Source organism: Pristiophorus japonicus, chromosome 16 (genome assembly GCF_044704955.1).
Source record: "Pristiophorus japonicus isolate sPriJap1 chromosome 16, sPriJap1.hap1, whole genome shotgun sequence".
NCBI classification, from domain to species: Eukaryota; Metazoa; Chordata; class Chondrichthyes; family Pristiophoridae; genus Pristiophorus; species Pristiophorus japonicus.
In genome coordinates, this window is record NC_091992.1 from 23,147,100 (window position 1) to 23,164,841 (window position 17,742).

General features: G+C 43.0%; 1 protein-coding gene and 1 long non-coding RNA gene across 3 annotated transcripts in view; one reads left to right on the forward strand and one right to left on the reverse strand.

The window, feature by feature from the left end:
- Positions 1-4,904, reverse strand: part of LOC139226993 (uncharacterized) — a 53,110-nt gene extending 48,206 nt beyond the window's left edge. For both annotated transcript variants that reach the window (XR_011587347.1, XR_011587348.1), the window contains exon 1: positions 4,216-4,904. This is a non-coding gene — a long non-coding RNA (uncharacterized lncRNA). The remainder of the gene's footprint in view (positions 1-4,215) is intronic.
- A 58-nt stretch (positions 4,905-4,962) lies between these two features.
- sez6b (seizure related 6 homolog b) overlaps positions 4,963-17,742 on the forward strand; it is a 901,253-nt gene continuing 888,473 nt past the window's right edge. Inside the window, exons 1-2 of the mRNA XM_070858015.1 lie at positions 4,963-5,101; positions 5,625-5,687. Of these exons, the coding sequence (XP_070714116.1) occupies positions 4,963-5,101; positions 5,625-5,687 (202 nt within the window). The remainder of the gene's footprint in view (positions 5,102-5,624; positions 5,688-17,742) is intronic.

Here is a 17,742-nt window from a genome sequence, read left to right on the forward strand (position 1 = left end):
ACTTCTGCTCCAATCACTTAATATGTAGGTAGCTGCAAACCATCGGTTGCTGTCTGCTGCATTACCTCTGCACCCTTCTGTCTTCCCCCCCACCCCCCTCTTTGTTTATCTATAAAAAAAGATGGATTACTGTATTTCCACATATGTTGTAAAGATAGTGTGTCCTTAAGAGTCGCTTATCCTGGGGTTGATAAACTGCTGAGACTGTGTCTTTCTGACATGTGGGGCCAATTTTCCTTTTTTGCCCTTGGGCATGAAGGATCACACAAGAAACATAGAAACATAGAAAAGAGGTGCAGGAGTAGGCCATTCGGCCCTTCGAGCCTCCACCGCCATTCAATAAGATCATGGCTGATTATTCCCTCAGTATCCCTTTCCTGCTTTCTCTCCATACCCCTTGATCCCCTTAGCCGTAAGGGCCATATCTAACTCCCTCTTGAATGTATCCAATGAACTGGCATCAACAACTCTCTGCGGCAGGGAATTCCACAGGTTAACAACTCTCTGAGTGAAGAACTTTCTCCTCATCTCGGTCCTAAATGGCTTACCCCTTATCCTAAGACTATGTCCCCTGCTTCTGGACTTCCCCAACATCAGGAACATTCTTCCTTCATCTAACCTGTCCAGTCCCATCAGAATCTTATATGTTTCTATGAGATCCCCTCTCATCCTTCTAAACTCCAGTGAATAAAGGCCAAGATAAAGATCTTGTCCATTAATTTAACTGGACAGAAAATCGGGCGGGCTCGAAACCTCCTGCTGATTACCACCTCATCCAATTTTCCTATGTGTGCTTCAGCCTTGCACTACTTTGCACTAAATGCTGGAGAGGGAAATCTGAGTCCAGATATCATGTCTGCCCTAAGCAAGATTCCTAAATTGAATTACTTCCAAGTGCCCAAAGTCCAAATACTACTATTTGTGATATGAATCCTTAACTGTTTCATTTGACATTTCTGTGTTCAATATTTTAACCTGTTTAAAGTAAATGGTCTAATGTATCTCTTAAAATAATGGACAAAAAAATCATATAAATACTGCAAGCACTCCTAGATTAATATCGCAAACTATCATTTCTAGTCTCATTATTGTACTTTAAAAACAAAAAAAAGAAATTGAAATAGGGTTGCCAAAAATCTTTCCCAGACTCAAAATCTGGATTCATAGTTTTTGAAAATGAAACAAATAATTTTCATATGCAGTATAACATTTAATTTTTTTGTAATTGTACAAAATTCATTTTTGTTCAACTCCCCATGACTATTGGGTTGGCAAGTGCATTGCTCAATGTGAAACTGGGCCCCCCAAAGGTCTGAGCTTCAATCCTTGATCTGTGCTGAGAAGGAAAATTTCGGTTTAGAGTTTTAATTGGAGTGTTACGATTGGTGTATTGCTCCTGGGCTAGTGAAGGCAAAATTTGTCCCACTGCTGATCACTAGCTAGTGACCCGCAACCCCGAACCAAGTAATTGTGTGGATGTTGATTAGGACAAATTTGACTGTAATTTCCCCGTGAAGGTTGTGAAGGCCTTGGAGAGGGTGCAGGAAAGATTTACAAGAATGATTCCAGGGATGAGGGACTTCAGTTACGTGGATAAACTGGAGAAGCTGAGGTTGTTCTCCTTAGAGAAGATTGAGAGGAGAGGTGTTCAAAATCTTGAGGGGTCTGGACAGAATAGAGAGAGAGAAACTGTTTCCATTTGCAGAAGGATTGAGAATCAGAAGAGACAGATTTAAAGTGATTGGCAAAAGAACCAAAGGCAACATAAGAAAAAACCTTTTTACGCAGCGAGTGGTTAGGATCTGGAATGCACTGCCAAAAAGGAGGCAGACTCAATCATGGCTTTCAAAGGGGAGTTGGATAAATAGCTGAAAGAACCAAATTTGCAGGGCTACGGGGAAAGGGCGGGGGAGTGGGACTAGCTGAGGTGCTCTTGCAGAGAGCCGTCACGGGCTCGACAGGCCGAATGGCCTCCTTCTGCGCTGTAACCATCCTATGGTTCTATGAACCTCTTAGCTCTATCTACAGAACGTTACTTCCGCTGTTTAGCATGCATGTAGTCCAGTGTTGTGGTCATGCATTAATCATTCTCATTGATGAATGGCATCAGGTTTAAAATAAGTAACTATTGAGAGGAAAAACTTGGTGAAGAGTGTTGGTCACTTGTAGTAATGACTTGGAAGCAATGTTCCCTTTAAGCCACACAGCGCTCCAGGGAATCCACCCAGCCAGCTTCCCAGCTTTCCAGTGTAAAAACCGTGCCTGCATAGTATCTTGAATGGCCCCTTAAAGAGACCGCGCAGGAAAAAAAGAATTACAGAGATCATTGCTTAGAAGTATACATCAGATGAAAGCAGAGAAATTCCTCGATGCAGCAAATTTTGTATTCATTCATGAGATGTGGGCGTCGCTGGCAAGGCCAGCATTTATTGCCCATCCCTAATTGCCCTTGAGAAGCTGATGGTGAGCCATCGCCTTGAACTGCTGCAGTCCATGCTGTGTGTCTGGAGTCACATATAGGCCAGACCAGGTAAGGATGGCAGATTTCCTTCCCTAAAGGACATTCGTGACCCAGTTCAGAAGAATGAGAGATGATCTTATTGAAACATATAAGATAATGAGTGAGCTTGACAAGGTGAATGCAGAGAGGATATTTCGACTCATAGGGAAAACTAAAACTAGGGGACATAGTCTTAGAATAAGGGGCCGCCCATTTAAAACTGAGATGAGGAGAAGTTTCTTCTCTGCAGGTTGTAAATCTATGGAATTCTCTGCCCCAGAGAGCTGTGGAGGCTGGGTCATTGAATATATTTAAGGCAGAGATAGACAGATTTTTGAGCGATAAGGGAGTAAAGGGTTATGGGGAACGGGCAGGGAAATGGAGGTGAGTCCATGATCAGATCAGCCATGATCTTATTGAATGGCAGAGCAAGCTCAAGGGGCCAAATAGCCTACTCCTGCTCCTAGATGGGTTTTTAATGACAATCTGGTAGTTTCATGGTACTGATAGTCACATTTTATTCCAAATTTATTTAATTAACTGAATTTAAATTCGCCAGCTGCCGTGGTGGCATTTGAACTCGTGTTTCCGGATCATTAGTCCAGGCCTCTGGATTATTAGTTCAGTAACATAACCACTATGCTTACCTTCTATCCTATCTCCTGTATATGGGTTGCTAATTGGGTTTATTCTTTGTCCACAATAGTAGAAGTGTTGGTTTTTGTACACCTCCTGATTGATTATTGTACACAATTCCCTGCCCAAACAGACAGTAGGCAATCGTCTTCTTTTTCTTTCTTCCTTCTTCTTTCCACTTCTCTCTTCTTCTTTCTCCTTCTTCTTCTTCTTTGATGGTAATCCATCTCACTCCTGTCTATAGGAGTTGTATAAATGGTGCACTGCTCCCTGACAACATCAGGACACAGTGATGTGTCCTGAACAATATGTAACAAAGGCAAGAAATGATCTTGTGTTGCTTAAACTATGGTAATCTGTGCAACAAAAGAAGCTCTTAACTACATGCTGGTGGAACTTATTTATAGCTTGTCCAGCTTGCAAGAACAGCCTGGACTATTCCTTACTAAATTGCTGGGCAATTTACTTCGGTCTGATTTATGCTGGGCCTGTCCTAGACCTCAGGTTCCTGCAGATTTCAGAATTGAAGTAAATATTTCTCATTAGGCTACAAAAGTATATATCTGTGGGAGAGGAAGGGGATTGAAAACCTGCAAACCAGAAATGACAGTCAAAAATTCAACTTGTATGCAAGAAAACTCTTTTTGTAGTAAAAAGGGAGGTAAACCATTGCGAGGAAAAGACCAGAGGAAGCCACTTACGTCTGTTTTGGCCAGTTAAGCAAGTTTAGACAGCCAATACTCCAAACTAACTTCGGCCAGCGTATGTGTCCACTTTTGTACGCTCAGAAAAACCTTGCGGACACTTTAGAAATCAAGCGCAGGTAGTCAGAGATGGGGGGGCAAGTGAAGTTAGAGGATTTTCCAAAGCACTAAACACCTTCACAACAACATTAAAGAAGCAGAAGTACATTTCAAGCACTAAGCACTAAACAAAGCAATACATTTAAAGCACTAAACAAAGCACAAAAAGTAATAAACAGTTAATTAACAAAAAAAATAGAAGCAACCCTGCACCTAAAGCACCAAGACCAAAGTAATAAGCAACCAATCAATAACAAATAAAAATAGAAGTCCTACCTTTTATGTGAAGGGAAGGTGTTTCTGTCAGCCTCTCTCTGTGTTTCTGTCCGTGTCTCTCTCTCTCTCTTTCTGTCAGTATCTCTCGCTCTTTCTGTCAGTCTCTTTCTCTGTTTCTGTCAGTGTCTCTCTGTGCTTCTGACAGTGAGGGGGGGGGGGGGAGGAGGCAATTTTTGCGAGAGAGAGACACACACACACACGCATGAAATGTATCGATTTCCTCAACAAAATAACGCCACGAACCGATATTGGATTGGTGCAAGCAGCAGTTGGTTGTTTGCCTTGGTTCGTTCAAAGTTTGCTTTTCTGGCCTCAGCCAGCTTGGTAACTCAGCTCGAGCCAGGTCCCCTGCTGCCTCGCCCCCTCTTGGCCTGTTCCTTCACTTTCACATGCTGCAGAAAGCCGTCCCCGCTCTCTGAATGCTTCATGTGACCCACACGCACATTAACCCTGTTGCCGAGCATCTCCTGCCTTTGACTTGCTGGTTGACAATAATGCCTTCGGCAAGTTATGCTGTAAAGATCCCAATCTTGGCATAAAATATTCAAGATACTTTAAATCAAAGTGTGCGCCCACACATAGGCACAACCACTGAAATAATGCTGCTAGGGCCATTGGGGGCCTGCTCACATGAACGCGGCATCGGGGGAGCCCATTCAGCCAGGGCTAGCGGTGGCATGCTTCGGGCCCCTCCCACACAGCCTGTAGCACGTGCACACAGAATCTGAGGGCGAGAAGCTACTGCACATGCGCGCACACTCTAGCGCGCATGTGCAGAGGTCCCGGCACTGTTTTCAGCGCCGGGACCTGGCTCCGCCCCCCCCCACGCATTGTGCTGCGCAGCGCCAAGGTCCTAGATCGATCGGACTGCGCGGAGAATATGAAGGTAAATAATAGGCGCCGTTTCTGTTCTAAAAAGTCGGCGGACCTCATGGAGGTGCGCCGTTCTAAGGGTCGGTGGAAACTTGGGCCCTCTAAAACTAGACCCTGACAGGTTAAAATGAATCGTAGCTGGACTATTAAGGGTGCATTAACCATGAAACGAGGATTAAAAAAAAAATTGTATATAATTTCATTTTTGCAAAATTGTCCCATGATATTCATTTGAGTTTCTGAAACAAGTTGACAGCACTGTATATAGCAGTAATCTGTGTGTACACTGTGTCTGTAGCATCAATCCAAAGTGGTTAGCTACATTGAAGGGCCAATCTCTGGAAGAGGGAGTTCTCGCTCCACTTCATTCCAGAGTCTGGTCAAGTCCTGACTCCAGATTGAAACGATAACATCTTAGCATTGGGATGAAGCCTTTTTGGCTTGTGGTGTAAATGCAGCCATGGATTACTTACTCAGCAAGTAGTAGTGATGAAGATGTGGCTGGCCTGAAATTTTGTGTCACTTGTTCTCTACAGATGCTTACTGGCCTACTGTGTGCTTCCAACATCTGCAGTTTTTAAGCTATCTTATTTGTAAAGGTCAGTATTAGTTTTTACAGATTTGTTTCCTAATATGATTACAGTTTATTATCGTGGATCACTTAATAAAAGTGAATGTATAAAACATGTCTATTTAGTCCGTCATGTGTGCACAAGGCTTTCCTTTGCCTCACCAAGTACATGCTCCATTACAAACTAATCTATATTGTGAAAGCATTTAGCTTGCAGCCGAATGCTCCCTTGCAATACATTTTACTGAGAATATTCGGCTAATGTCAACATGATATTCCATTTAATGCTGGTACATTACTTCTTTTCTGCAATGATTAACCAAAAGCAACAGAGGCACACATTTAATTTGTTTTTGTGGTTCCTGTCTTAGTCAGGTTTGAACACGAAACTCAATTACCTGACAGAAGACACGGAGCTTTTTGATATGCTCTCTGTCAGCTCAAAACACAGTTACATCCTGAAATAAATTACATGGAACAGTTCCCATAAATGGTGGGATTAGAAACTCAATTCAGTGCAAACCGTCGCTATATGTCATTGCCCTGAGACAGCTCGGCAAAAGTGGAACATAGCCACTGTTTATGATATCGCTCTCTCTCTGTCTCTGTCTGTCTATCTCGTTCTCTTGCTCTCGCTCTCTCGCTATTTTTCTCTCTATGAATTTGCGGCCCCCGAAGGGCACGCACCTAAACCCAGAACTTGCGATCTGTCAAGAATTCTCGACAATTCGCATGTACCCGAAAGTAAAGGACCTCTGCGGGCGGAGAGTTGGACTATTTGCCCAAGTCCTGCCCAGCGAATGCCCTTGAAATGCTTACGGCTGATTACAGCAGGCGTAAGGCCGATTAAATAAGGTAAGTTTACTTTTAGACCCTTTTAAAATATGTACAATTATTTTTCAAAAAAATAATTTGTTTTAAATAATGAATTAAATTCCATTTTGATTAATTTTAAATGTGGCATGTTTTAAAAACTTTTATCTTAAAGTGCTTGTATGTTTTGGGGGTATTCCCATTCATACTTGTGGTGAGTGAATCACCAAGTGTGAATGGGATTACCCCATCTCTGATAGGTTGGGCCGGCCCACGTGATCCCAGTGATGCGTACAAACTGCTGGGATACGTGGGCCTCTACACAGACCTTCGCATAGAGGCGCAGGACCAGAAGTCTCCGACACTCCGGGAACAAAGGGTACTTTTGTCGAAATTTTTGCTGTTGGAGGCATCCCGCGAGAAAATTCTGGGCCATAATCTCTCTGGGCCCGAGTTTGGTCAAACCTAAGTTCTGCCCATTTACCGTCGAAAAGACCGCTAAGATCCTGACGGTACTTTGGGCAGAAGTTTGGTGGGAAAAAATGGGGGGAAAAAATGCCCGGTGGAAAAAATGGGCGTTACACGCCGATTCTGGGCGGCAGCGGGCGGTCGATCAGATTCTGGGCGGCAAATGTGATCCTCGGCAAAGTAACGCTGAGGCTAGAGTCGCGCCCAGGGAGGAGGGGGGAATAGAAAATTAAACCTTCAACAAATGAAAAACAAAACATGACAAAACCTTCAGAGGACCCTATCAAACAAAATCGCTGCAAAAGAAATAAAACAAACCATCTCACTAACCTTTTCTTGCAGGTCTTCATACTTACCGTTCAGATAAGACCTGCTTCCACACAATGGTCTTTTCTCCTGCTAGAGCAGAGGACCACTTGGATGATTCTCGGGCGAGGAGGACTTTTTTTTTGGTGATGCATGCCAGTGCACATCAATGGACGCTCCCCAGCGGCCTTTTCAAACCGCCGGCATTAGGGCCTCACCAATCTCGCACGGAGGGGAGAGCACCGAAGAAACAGAGACCACCGAGTTTTCTTGCCGGCAGCCGATGGTGGGGTGACCAAATTCAGGCCCATAATATGTCCCTTTCTCCCTGTATTATTATGAAACTGATGTCTTAACTGCATTCTTGCTGCTTAATATTGAAATGCTTATTTATGCAGAGAGCTGTATCACTTATTTGTACCACAGTGAGCCTGTTGTTTCCAGTACTACTGCCAGAATAGCTTCTTTTTAGCAGATGCACATATAAGGAACAGTTCAGTTGCCGCAGTGGAGCAGATTAACTTATTGAGCACTGACATTAATCTGCTGCCCCGCTGTGCAATAAACCTCTGACAACACGAGGACAATAGACTGGATATCTCATTTATTATCCTATTTTTCTGCCATTTACTTCCCAAAGACGTGCTCAGTTGTTCCCGTTGGCCCATCCCTTTAATAAGAACTTCTGACAAGGAAGGGTTAGCCTGGGCCACAGATGCCTCCACACCTGGTGCTACTTCGATCGGCTGTGTAGGGATAATGCATTGGGATTAAGCTGTGTTTTTTTTTCCTTGGTGCTCTTATTGGTAATGTCTAATGCAGGCTTTTGAGCCGCCCTGCACAACTCGATCAAGAAGATGTCGTCATCATCATCATAGGCAGTCCCTCGGAATCGAGGAAGACTTGCTTCCACTCTTGAAATGAGTTCTTTAGTGGCTGAACAGTCCAATACGAGAGCCACAGACTCTGTCACAGGTGGGACAGATAGTCGTTGAGGGAAGGGGTGGGTGGGACTGGTTTACCGCACGCTCTTTCCGCTGCCTGCGCTTGATTTCTGCACGCTCGCGGCGTTGAGACTCAAGGTGCTCAGCGGCCTCTCGGGATGCACTTCCTCCATTTACGGCGGTCTTGGGCCAGGGACTCCCAGGTGTCAGTGGTGACGTCGCATTTTATCAGGGAGGCTTTGAGGGTGTCCTTGTAGCGTTTCCGCTGCCCACTTTTGGCTCGTTTGCCGTGAAGGAGCGCCGAGTAGAACGCTTGCTTTGGGAGTCTCGTACCTGGCATGCGGACTGTGTGGCCTGCCCAGCGGAGCTGACATAGCTTGACCACCAGAAGGACTAAGTAGTGTACTGGTCAAACGTCTCATATCACTTAATTCAACTAAAGGGCGCTGAAGGCTGAAAAAGCTACGATTTTAATGTACCTGTAGTACCAACAGCTACTTTATTTCACTACTTCTACATAGTAGAATGAATGACAATATAATGATAACAAACACTATCTTGGTTTTGGACTTCCAATAATGCAGCACTAATGTGCTGTTTCACATTGTAAAGCAATCCATTCAGTTTTGAAGATTAAGCACCCTTAGGCCGCATTTTTGGCTTTCGGGTTTTTTCCGGCGAAAATGATAGTGTTTTCGCTGTGCTTCCGTTTTTAGGCGGAACTTTTGGTTTTTACGTCTGCGCCAGCATCGGTAAGGGGGGGGGGGGCGGGGGGGGGGGTGCGTTGCACGAGGATTCGCGCTGCAAAAACGCGTGTTTCGCCAAATTTAGTCCGGGGCTGGGAGAGGCCTTGGGAGGGGAAAAAAACATTCACAAAACCCTTAACTAGCGAATCGCTGAAAAAGAATTACAAAATAAAAACTTTAACTTCACTTTTTTGCAGGGTTTCATACTTACCGCTGCTGGCAGGGCTGCACCGTCGGGTTTAACCTGTCACTATTCTAGGCGCGATATACGGGTCGGGAGAGAGCCGAAAGTACGATGGTAACTCGATTGGCGTTGTTGCACGTCGGTGCTCCTCTCCCCGGCGGTACGTCCCATCGCCGCCGCAGACCCTACCCGAGGACCCCGCCCGGGTTTTCGCTGCGGGCGGTCAAATTGCAGCGAAAATCCGGTTGCAAACTTCTCAAAAAATCCGGCCGATAGAGTCTTGGTAAAATTCACGAACATTTATCTATTTGTATCGCAAAGTAACAGGCAACACTAGTGATCCTCCTGTTTCATAGGAAGGTGATTTACTCTCTCTCAAAAATATACAACCTCTTTCATTAGGCAGTAATTTAACCAGAGCATCAAAATAATTCATTTCCTTTGGGATGTAGTGGGCTGATTCCGACTCCTGGAATACATCTTCAGGGAGTCATCCGTCATCTTTCGTTCTGGTTCGTTGACAGTTGTCGTCTGCTCGCCTTGCAAATATTTAAAAGGGGTAATTGTCCAAATCTAGGTGGAGTCTCGCCTGTTAAGAGCACATCTAAATTCCAGGCTACATACCTGTGATGTTCTAACCATTTAAAATGGTCGGAAAATCTCTCCCCATTTAAGATGGGTGAGATTTCCTGCCTGGAGCATGAAATCAGTCAATTCTCTCTGGTGATATGTTCTGCTTCTGCCTCGAGTTTAAATTGCTGAGCGACTTGATGCATTACGAAAAATGTAATACGACAAACTGTCGCATCTGCTGGCCTACATTCTGAATGAAACCTGAACTCTAACTAACATTTTTTTTTAAATCAATAGTGAAGCTAACTGTCATGTATGTAGACCATGTATACTAACTGTATAGTCACATAAGGTGTGCCACCAGAGGGCACTGCGGTGGGAGACCTGAGGGTTACCTGCATAGGTGTGCAGGGCCCAGTATAAAAGGCTGCCCACCATGCATGTGCCTCACTCTGGAGTTACAATAAATGGCACTAAGGTCACAACAGCTCAAGTACAATACTAGACCTCGTGGAGTCATTCATAAGAGAATTAAAGACATAACACTAACAACCTTTGAATATATGATGCAGATAGATTTGATACCTGAGTCACCTGTCCAAGTTGTCTGGAGAGTAATTGACCACGAAGAATTCTTAACATGGAGAAACTTGTGTAATCTGCAGGAGGGGGGCCCCTCTGTGCAATGAGACTGGAGGCGATGGTAACATTTGAGAAGTTGGAAGGATCAAAGACCATTTCATAGGCCTGCTATCATGGCAAGGTGGATCTTCAAGCATTTGAAGGTCTGGCCCCTAAGAAGCTGATTTGAGATGAAAGACTCCTTCCCGGAAAAGATCTGTGATTTACTGAGCAGCCATCTCTCGCTAAACGCACCAATGGCGAGTTACCCATTTCCTCACTCATTGTTGATGCCAAACGCACGCTGTTATACTCTCACCCACAGGAAGGTTTTAGGTCTAAGTGTTTGGAAGCACTGTTTATGAAACTGCTCATCTTTTTAACCTGCAGGCGGTTTTGTGAAGAGAACGGAGGGGAAATGGCTGTGGTGGTATCAGAATGGTGATTGCCGGCCTGCCTTCACCCAAAACATAAAATCTCCCCGCTCACACATTGTGTTTGCTCCCGGTATTTTTGCGTTGCTTTTCATGTGGCAAAAGCAGCTATTGAGGGTGAGAGCAATGTGAACAGTCGAGCAGGAGTTCGAGAAAGAGAATGGACGATTGGTTCTGTTGTGCCACAAACCTTACTATGGAAACTCCCAACAGGAGTTTAGTCTTTAAAGAAATTAGAATAACAAAAACCTTTTGTAAATTTTTTAAAAGGCTTTGATTTATTCCAATTAAATGTAAATGTAAAATAACCTTTTTTATTAGCACATTTGATTCACTTTTGTGAAAAGACTGGACAAGCATCAGTAGATCTCAGACCATAATTGATGTTTAGAATATATAAATCTATCGACTTAAACTTTAGATTCCATTTTATTATTCACTTAATTAATTAACCAGGTTTAGTAACACAGAAATGTAGAGGACTGAAATGGAGCATTCTGATCTGTCTGCCTGGCCCAAGAGTTCATCTGTGGTTCGTTGCTTCATACATCCCATTCAATCTTTTTTTCAGCTACTTCTTTTCTAGTGAGCATTGATTTATTCAGCCAGCAAAAATAGCAAAGGATTCGTACGCTCTGTTCAATTTGGAGAAGAATGGAGGGGATTATTTGCTTTGTTCACTCGGAAAAATCATCCCTTTGTGGTTACTTACTGGCCCGTCCATCTGTATTTACGTGTGTAGTGAGGCTCGGGTTCAGTGGGCCACTGAACCAACGAACCCTCGCATATCACCACTGGCGTTTGTACGTGGAGTCTTTAACTAATCCCCTTCCATTCTCAGGAATTGTATTAGCTGCAGGAATCCATCACGTTTAATGTAGCAGATGAGCTGTAAAATAAGTGAGATTTGACACGCTCATTAAGATATCTCCGAGACCTTCTCAAAACAGTGAGCACGCTGCAGCCTGCAATCTCTTTTGTTGGTAGTAATAGCTCCCTGAGAGCTTTCAGTGAACAAATAACAGTAATTAATGTGATTTGACTCTTGTGTGGATCCTCCGATATATATGCATGCACTGGGCTGGATGTTTCTTGGAGTTGGAAGTGCCAGCAGCAAAATCCACTTGCTACTTGCCGAGTCATACTTAAAACTGCATAGCAATGTTACTTATGTTGGAGAGTGCACAGGTGCATATGCAGTAAGTGCAGTAATTTAGTAATAAAACAGGAAGACGTATTGCTGTAGTTTACCCATTTTAAACTGCTTATTTCACAATGTCTCCTTTGAAAATAGGACCACCTTCAGCCACACTTCAGCTACCTGTTTACAAGAAGCTCTAGGTCTCATAGACCTCATTTTAAAACCAGATGCATTGCCAATTATGTTAAGCTTTCTCGTTCATTCTGCAGCTCTCGATTTGCTCTGGTGAATGGCTGCTGTCAGACACTGACCCACAACTAAACTCCACAATGTACAGACTGAGGCTATTTAAATAAGGACCGCTTATTTGCACTAGCAAAATGCTCTGATTGGCTCTCCATGATTACATGACCTGATTGGTTTTCTTGGAGGATAAGACAGACCCAGCAGTTTCTTTGGAATGTGTAATTAGAACCGCCCAGCCCAAGTTCTCAGTGACTTTGCAAAGTTTAATTCGAGCCATTCTGACTGCAGACAGGGTAGAGCTGCCCCACCCCAGCCCAAGTTCATGCCCCACCCCAGCCCAAGTTCATGCCACCCCCCTCCCCCAAGCCCAAGTTCATGCCCCCCCATAATGACTTGAAGGGAAGAGCTATCTGAAGCTTAAGTGAAATGGACAGAGGGTAATTTTCTGATTGTTCCTGGTGGGGAGCCCTGCCCGTTGGGTGCACCTATGTGAAATTCGGGAATGCACGATTATCTGATGATTTAAAGTTAATGAAAGAAAGTATTTTTGATACTGTTTGCATTTATATAGTACCTTTCACAATCTCAAGATGTCCCAAAGTGCCTCACAGCCAATAAAGCACTTTTTGATGTGCAGTCATTGCTGTAATGTAGGAAACGCAGTAGCCAATCTGCGCACAACAAGGTCCCACAAGCAGCAATATGATGATGACCAGACAATCTTTTTTTTTTAGTGATGTTGGTTGAGGGATAAATATTGGCCAGGATACTGGGGAGAATTCCCCAACTCTAATTCAAAATAGTGGCATGGGATCTTTTACATCCACATGAGTGGGCAGACTGGACCTTGGTTTAACGTTGCATCTGAAAGCCATTTCCGACAGTGCAACACTTCCTCAGTACTGCGCTCAAGTGGTAGCCTAGATTTTGTGCTCAAGTCTCTTTTGAACCAATAACTTTTTGACTCCGAGGCAAATGTGCTACCCACAGAGCCACGGCTAAAGGTTGGAAAGTTGTGCACAGTGCGGATCTGATTTCTAATTATCCTCTTAAAATAAGCTGCTTTATTCGAGTGTGTGAAGGACATTAAAAATGTAACTGAGATCCCGTATGAAGAATTTTCTGGAAGGAAATGGCATTACACAACCCGAGAGTTCATGCTCGGAGTGGAAACCCATTTTAAATTGGTGTTTATTAATCCGTTATGTAAGTAACATTTAAAATGAAAAATGACAATTTATTTTTTAAGTTATATGAATCACAGAATACTGGTGAAATAGGTTCATGTACATGACAGTGAACAATGTGCATCAGCTATGGAGCTGACTTCAGGTTAAAGTTCAAAGAGGTAATTGGGCCATCATTTACAGAAAATGGCTGCTACAGTGCATGTAGCCAACTCATGCATATAAACATTTCTTCCAGCTGTTTGGGAGGTGAGGTTCAGCATTGTATGGTATTATTTCTGTTAGTGATAACTGCATCAGTATTCACCCAAACAAAATATCATGCTCTGTCGGTCTATCGTAAGAGTCCAAATCTCTATCGCCTCCTTTCAATTTTTTCAGTCTTGCTATGAACCCATTAAGAGATGACCCATCTATAAAGACTGTGGGGTAGAATTCTCACTTCCAAAATATATTTGAAATTGCGCTGGTTATGTTATGCTTCCGGTTTCCGCTAAAAATTAATTTGAATAATCACAAACGTAAAATCTTCCTTTTAAACCAGGGAAATGGGGCAGTATAATAGAAGTAATTGTTTATTTTTCTGTGCATTAAAAAGTATTCCTTGATGTTTTTAGGTGTATCTCCTAGTTCAGCTGAAGATGGGTTTATATCAAAAATACGCATTCTTAATCAGGGTGTCCAGTTCTCCAGCTGTGAGGAACCTGATTTTAAAATCACTGAAAATGATTTTTTTAAACTGTACAGTTTATTTGGTGTACATCAGTTAGTTTCTTCATAAATCAAATTTTTTTGATGTGCGAACTTTTAAAACACGCCTAAGAAAACGAGCACCATCGGCAGAATCTTGTAATGTCGAACTGGACGGGACCTGATCCCGGCACATTGAATCTTGAACCAGAGTAAAGATTGCAAGAAACACGAGCGCAGGTGATTTTGGACGTAACTCGCCCAAGTTTAGAATTCCCTGATCTTTTGTGTTGGTTCGGCCGATTGCGTGGATACAAGTGGAAACTCGATTCCTGTCTGCGGCCTAGCCCAAAGATGTGATTTGGAATTCCAGGTTCACTGTGATCTGAAAGAGATATCCCATCACTCTGAGTCAACCATGTATATGATTTAGGATGTACAACATGCTTTCAGTATATCTTTCCACAAATTCACTTGCTGCATCATTTGGATTTTATGAATTTAATGCTATCTGGAGGAAAATCACATACAAGCCAGCTGGTTATACCTCGTAACATTTTTCTCTTGGACCTGGCTGAAAAACCATTTATACCTAGCAGTCAGATTTGTAGTTATGTGTTTGGGGGAATGACTCAACCCCTTCCGATCTGGATTTAATACCCTTACTCAGAATTTGAGTAGGGATGAATTCTATGAAGCTGTAAAGCACACAAGTGACAATTCCATGCTCTTGAGCAGCGCTTGTATGAAAAATATCGGAAGGCGCAAAGCTTATGATTTTCCATCCTTTAACTTTAGTGGGCGAATAATAATTTGTGGTTGCGGTTTCATGTGATGTGCTCCTTGTGAGCAGTGCTCCGCTTTGAGTGTGTAGAGTTGGTCTGATAGTGATAAGAGCCAGTTGTTGCTCCTTGTTAGAGGCACTAGGCCGTGAAGAAAATTAGATTTCGCCTGTAAATTTTAATCATGCGGTTTGCCTGTTGGTCCACATATGGTTTTACTCATTATTAGTCTGTACCCAACACATCAAACTTTAACATGATGAGAAAGGTCACATGCTCAACCTTTTAAAAAGAGCTTTATATACCCCTCATTATCGTTTATGCATGCAGAGGTTTGTTTACCGGTATATAAAAAAAGGATATGAGAACTTGGGTTTTATAAGTAGGGGTGCAGAGTACAGAGGCAAAAAGGTAACATTAAACCTTTACAAATCATTGGTTCGGCTGTGGCTACATTGTGTCCAGTTTTGGATACCATACTTTAGGAAAAGCTGTTGAGCGGGGAATAGCGTCTTTAGTTCTGAAGAGATACTAAAGAAACTATGGCTCTTTTCAGTAGAACAAACCAGGTCAAGAGGAGATCTGAATAGAGGTGTTCAAAGTTTTTCGTAAGGTAAATCAAGAAACATTGTTTGCACTGAGTCTATAAAGCTATTATCACAAAAAGAATGATGTAAGAGGTTAGCAGACATTTTCATGCAGAGAGTTGTTAGGATACGGAATGTCCTGAAGAATGTAGTAGATGCAGCAACCACAGTTGATAATTGTTTGAAAATGTTGAAAGGGTAAGGGAATTGGACTAAGTGAACAGCTCTTTCAAAGAGCTAGCACAGGCACGGTGGCTGAACGACCACCTTCTGTGCTGCAGACATCTATGAATCCACACCCTACCTGGGTGTCCATTCCAGCTGATCATTTTACAAATGCTGGCAGACTTAAATGGCCCAGATTTTAACTCCAGGTGGATTCCCCGCTCAGGCCTGAGTTTAAAATTACAGTTGGGTCTCAATGATCTCATTGGGCTGCACTGTGCATTTGTAAAGAAGGACCTTTTGACTCCGGGTGGCCGTCCTTGCTGCCTGCTCAAGAGAGCAGGTTAAAATGGCAGATGTTGTGATCATGGCGTTTTTCGGACCGGTAAGAGCCAGGGTGGTTTTTAACTCCCCATCCCGCCAGGTGTCTGCCGAGGGAGTAGGGTTAAAATCGCATCGTGTTCTTGGCATTTTGCTTTTGTTCCACATTTGCAGCACTTTCTTTTTCTTTTCTTTTACCTTTCCTATATCTTTTTAATTACTTTGAATGTTTCCTGAGATTGCTTCTGTTCAAGTTGTCCTTTACAGGGTAGTCTGACCAGACACAGTTCTATAAGATGCTCTGCATGAAATCCCCTTGTTTTAGCAACACAGTTCAACAATCTGTTTGCTTTGTTGATTCCTGGTCTGCAGTGACCAAACTTGGTAAGTGCTAAAACCTCTAGATTTCTTTCAGCTCCCCCCTTTGTTGTTTCCAACACAATTTGCAGAGTGCACATGTCGACCATTTTATCCTGTATGAGCAACACTTTATCTGCTTATCCATAATTATATCTTGGCTACCACTGAGAGCTCAGTTGCATAGTTTATCCAATCTGTTTTGCAGTTCTTTGACTGCTGCTTCAGATTCAACTGTCCCCCTCCACCCAGTTCCGTAATCCTTCTGAATGTGGCAATGTTCCATTCACTTACTATTGCAGAAAATAACGTATTAGGCTCCATCCCGGAGAGAGCTCCTGTTGCTGATCTCTAAATTTGTCATTTTAAAAAAAGAAGTCGAGGTGTAACGCAGCTTTTAATGTTTCCGATTATCTTCACTGGCAAAACTGAGAAACCATCTTAAACCCTGTTTAGTTTCCCTGGGTCTAATTGTTGTGTGTAGAAGAACTCCACGAGGCTGAGTACTGTGAGCTAAACTTAGTGTGACCTTAGTCTTCTTTATTACAACTCCAGAGTGCCTGAATAACATGGCAGCCAACCTTTTATATTGGCCCTGCACGTGTGTGCAGGTGACCATTAGGACTCCAATAGTCACGCCCTCTGGTGGCAAGTATTACATAGTTACATACATAACACTAATATTGCAGGCAGTTTAGCTAGAAGCCATTGCAGAGTGAAAGGCAAAGTTAGCTTTTTATTTCATGCTACATTTAATTTTGGGCAGGTAGAACATTTAAATCTCAGAAAGCATTGAGAGGAGCGAGGGAGAGCAGGCATGACGAGGTGCTGCAGAAAAATGCATAGCACAAACTGCAATTAGGTTTCATCTCATGCTATATTTGCGGTGTGTTTTTGTTGTGTGTGTTTCATTTTGAAGGATTGGAGACTTGCTGCACAATTCCAGAGCAGTGGGGAAGCACTGTCAAGCATACATTAAGGTGTCAATCTTTTCAGGCAGCTTCAAGTGGTTAGTTATATCAAATTGACATTCAAGATGCATATCTTCGGAAGGAACAGAACTCAGCCTATCCCTTAATTATCTTTAGTACTTTTGCAGAGCAACGCAAAACAGGAACTGTAGCGCAGTGGTTATGGTACTGGACTAGTAATCCAGAGACAGGAGTTCTCTGTTGTACCAAGATTGCTACGACAAACTCAGCACTGTGGAGTGCCTTCGCCACAAGGACTGCAGCGGTTCAAGAATATGGCTCACCACCACCTTCTTGAGGGCAATTAAGGATGGGCAGTAAATGCTGGCCTTGCCAGCAATGCCCACATCACATGAACGAATAATTAAAAAAAAAAACATGGTACTCTAGTAGCCATTAGTTTCAAGCCGTACATTCTCTGGTTTAAAAAACATTGATTTACTGTGGCATGTGGCCATGGAGGCTGCTAATGGAACACAAGTGCCCTCAAATGAAGCTCTTTGAATATTTGTGTCCAAACACATTTGTATAAAATGTCCTTGTTCCC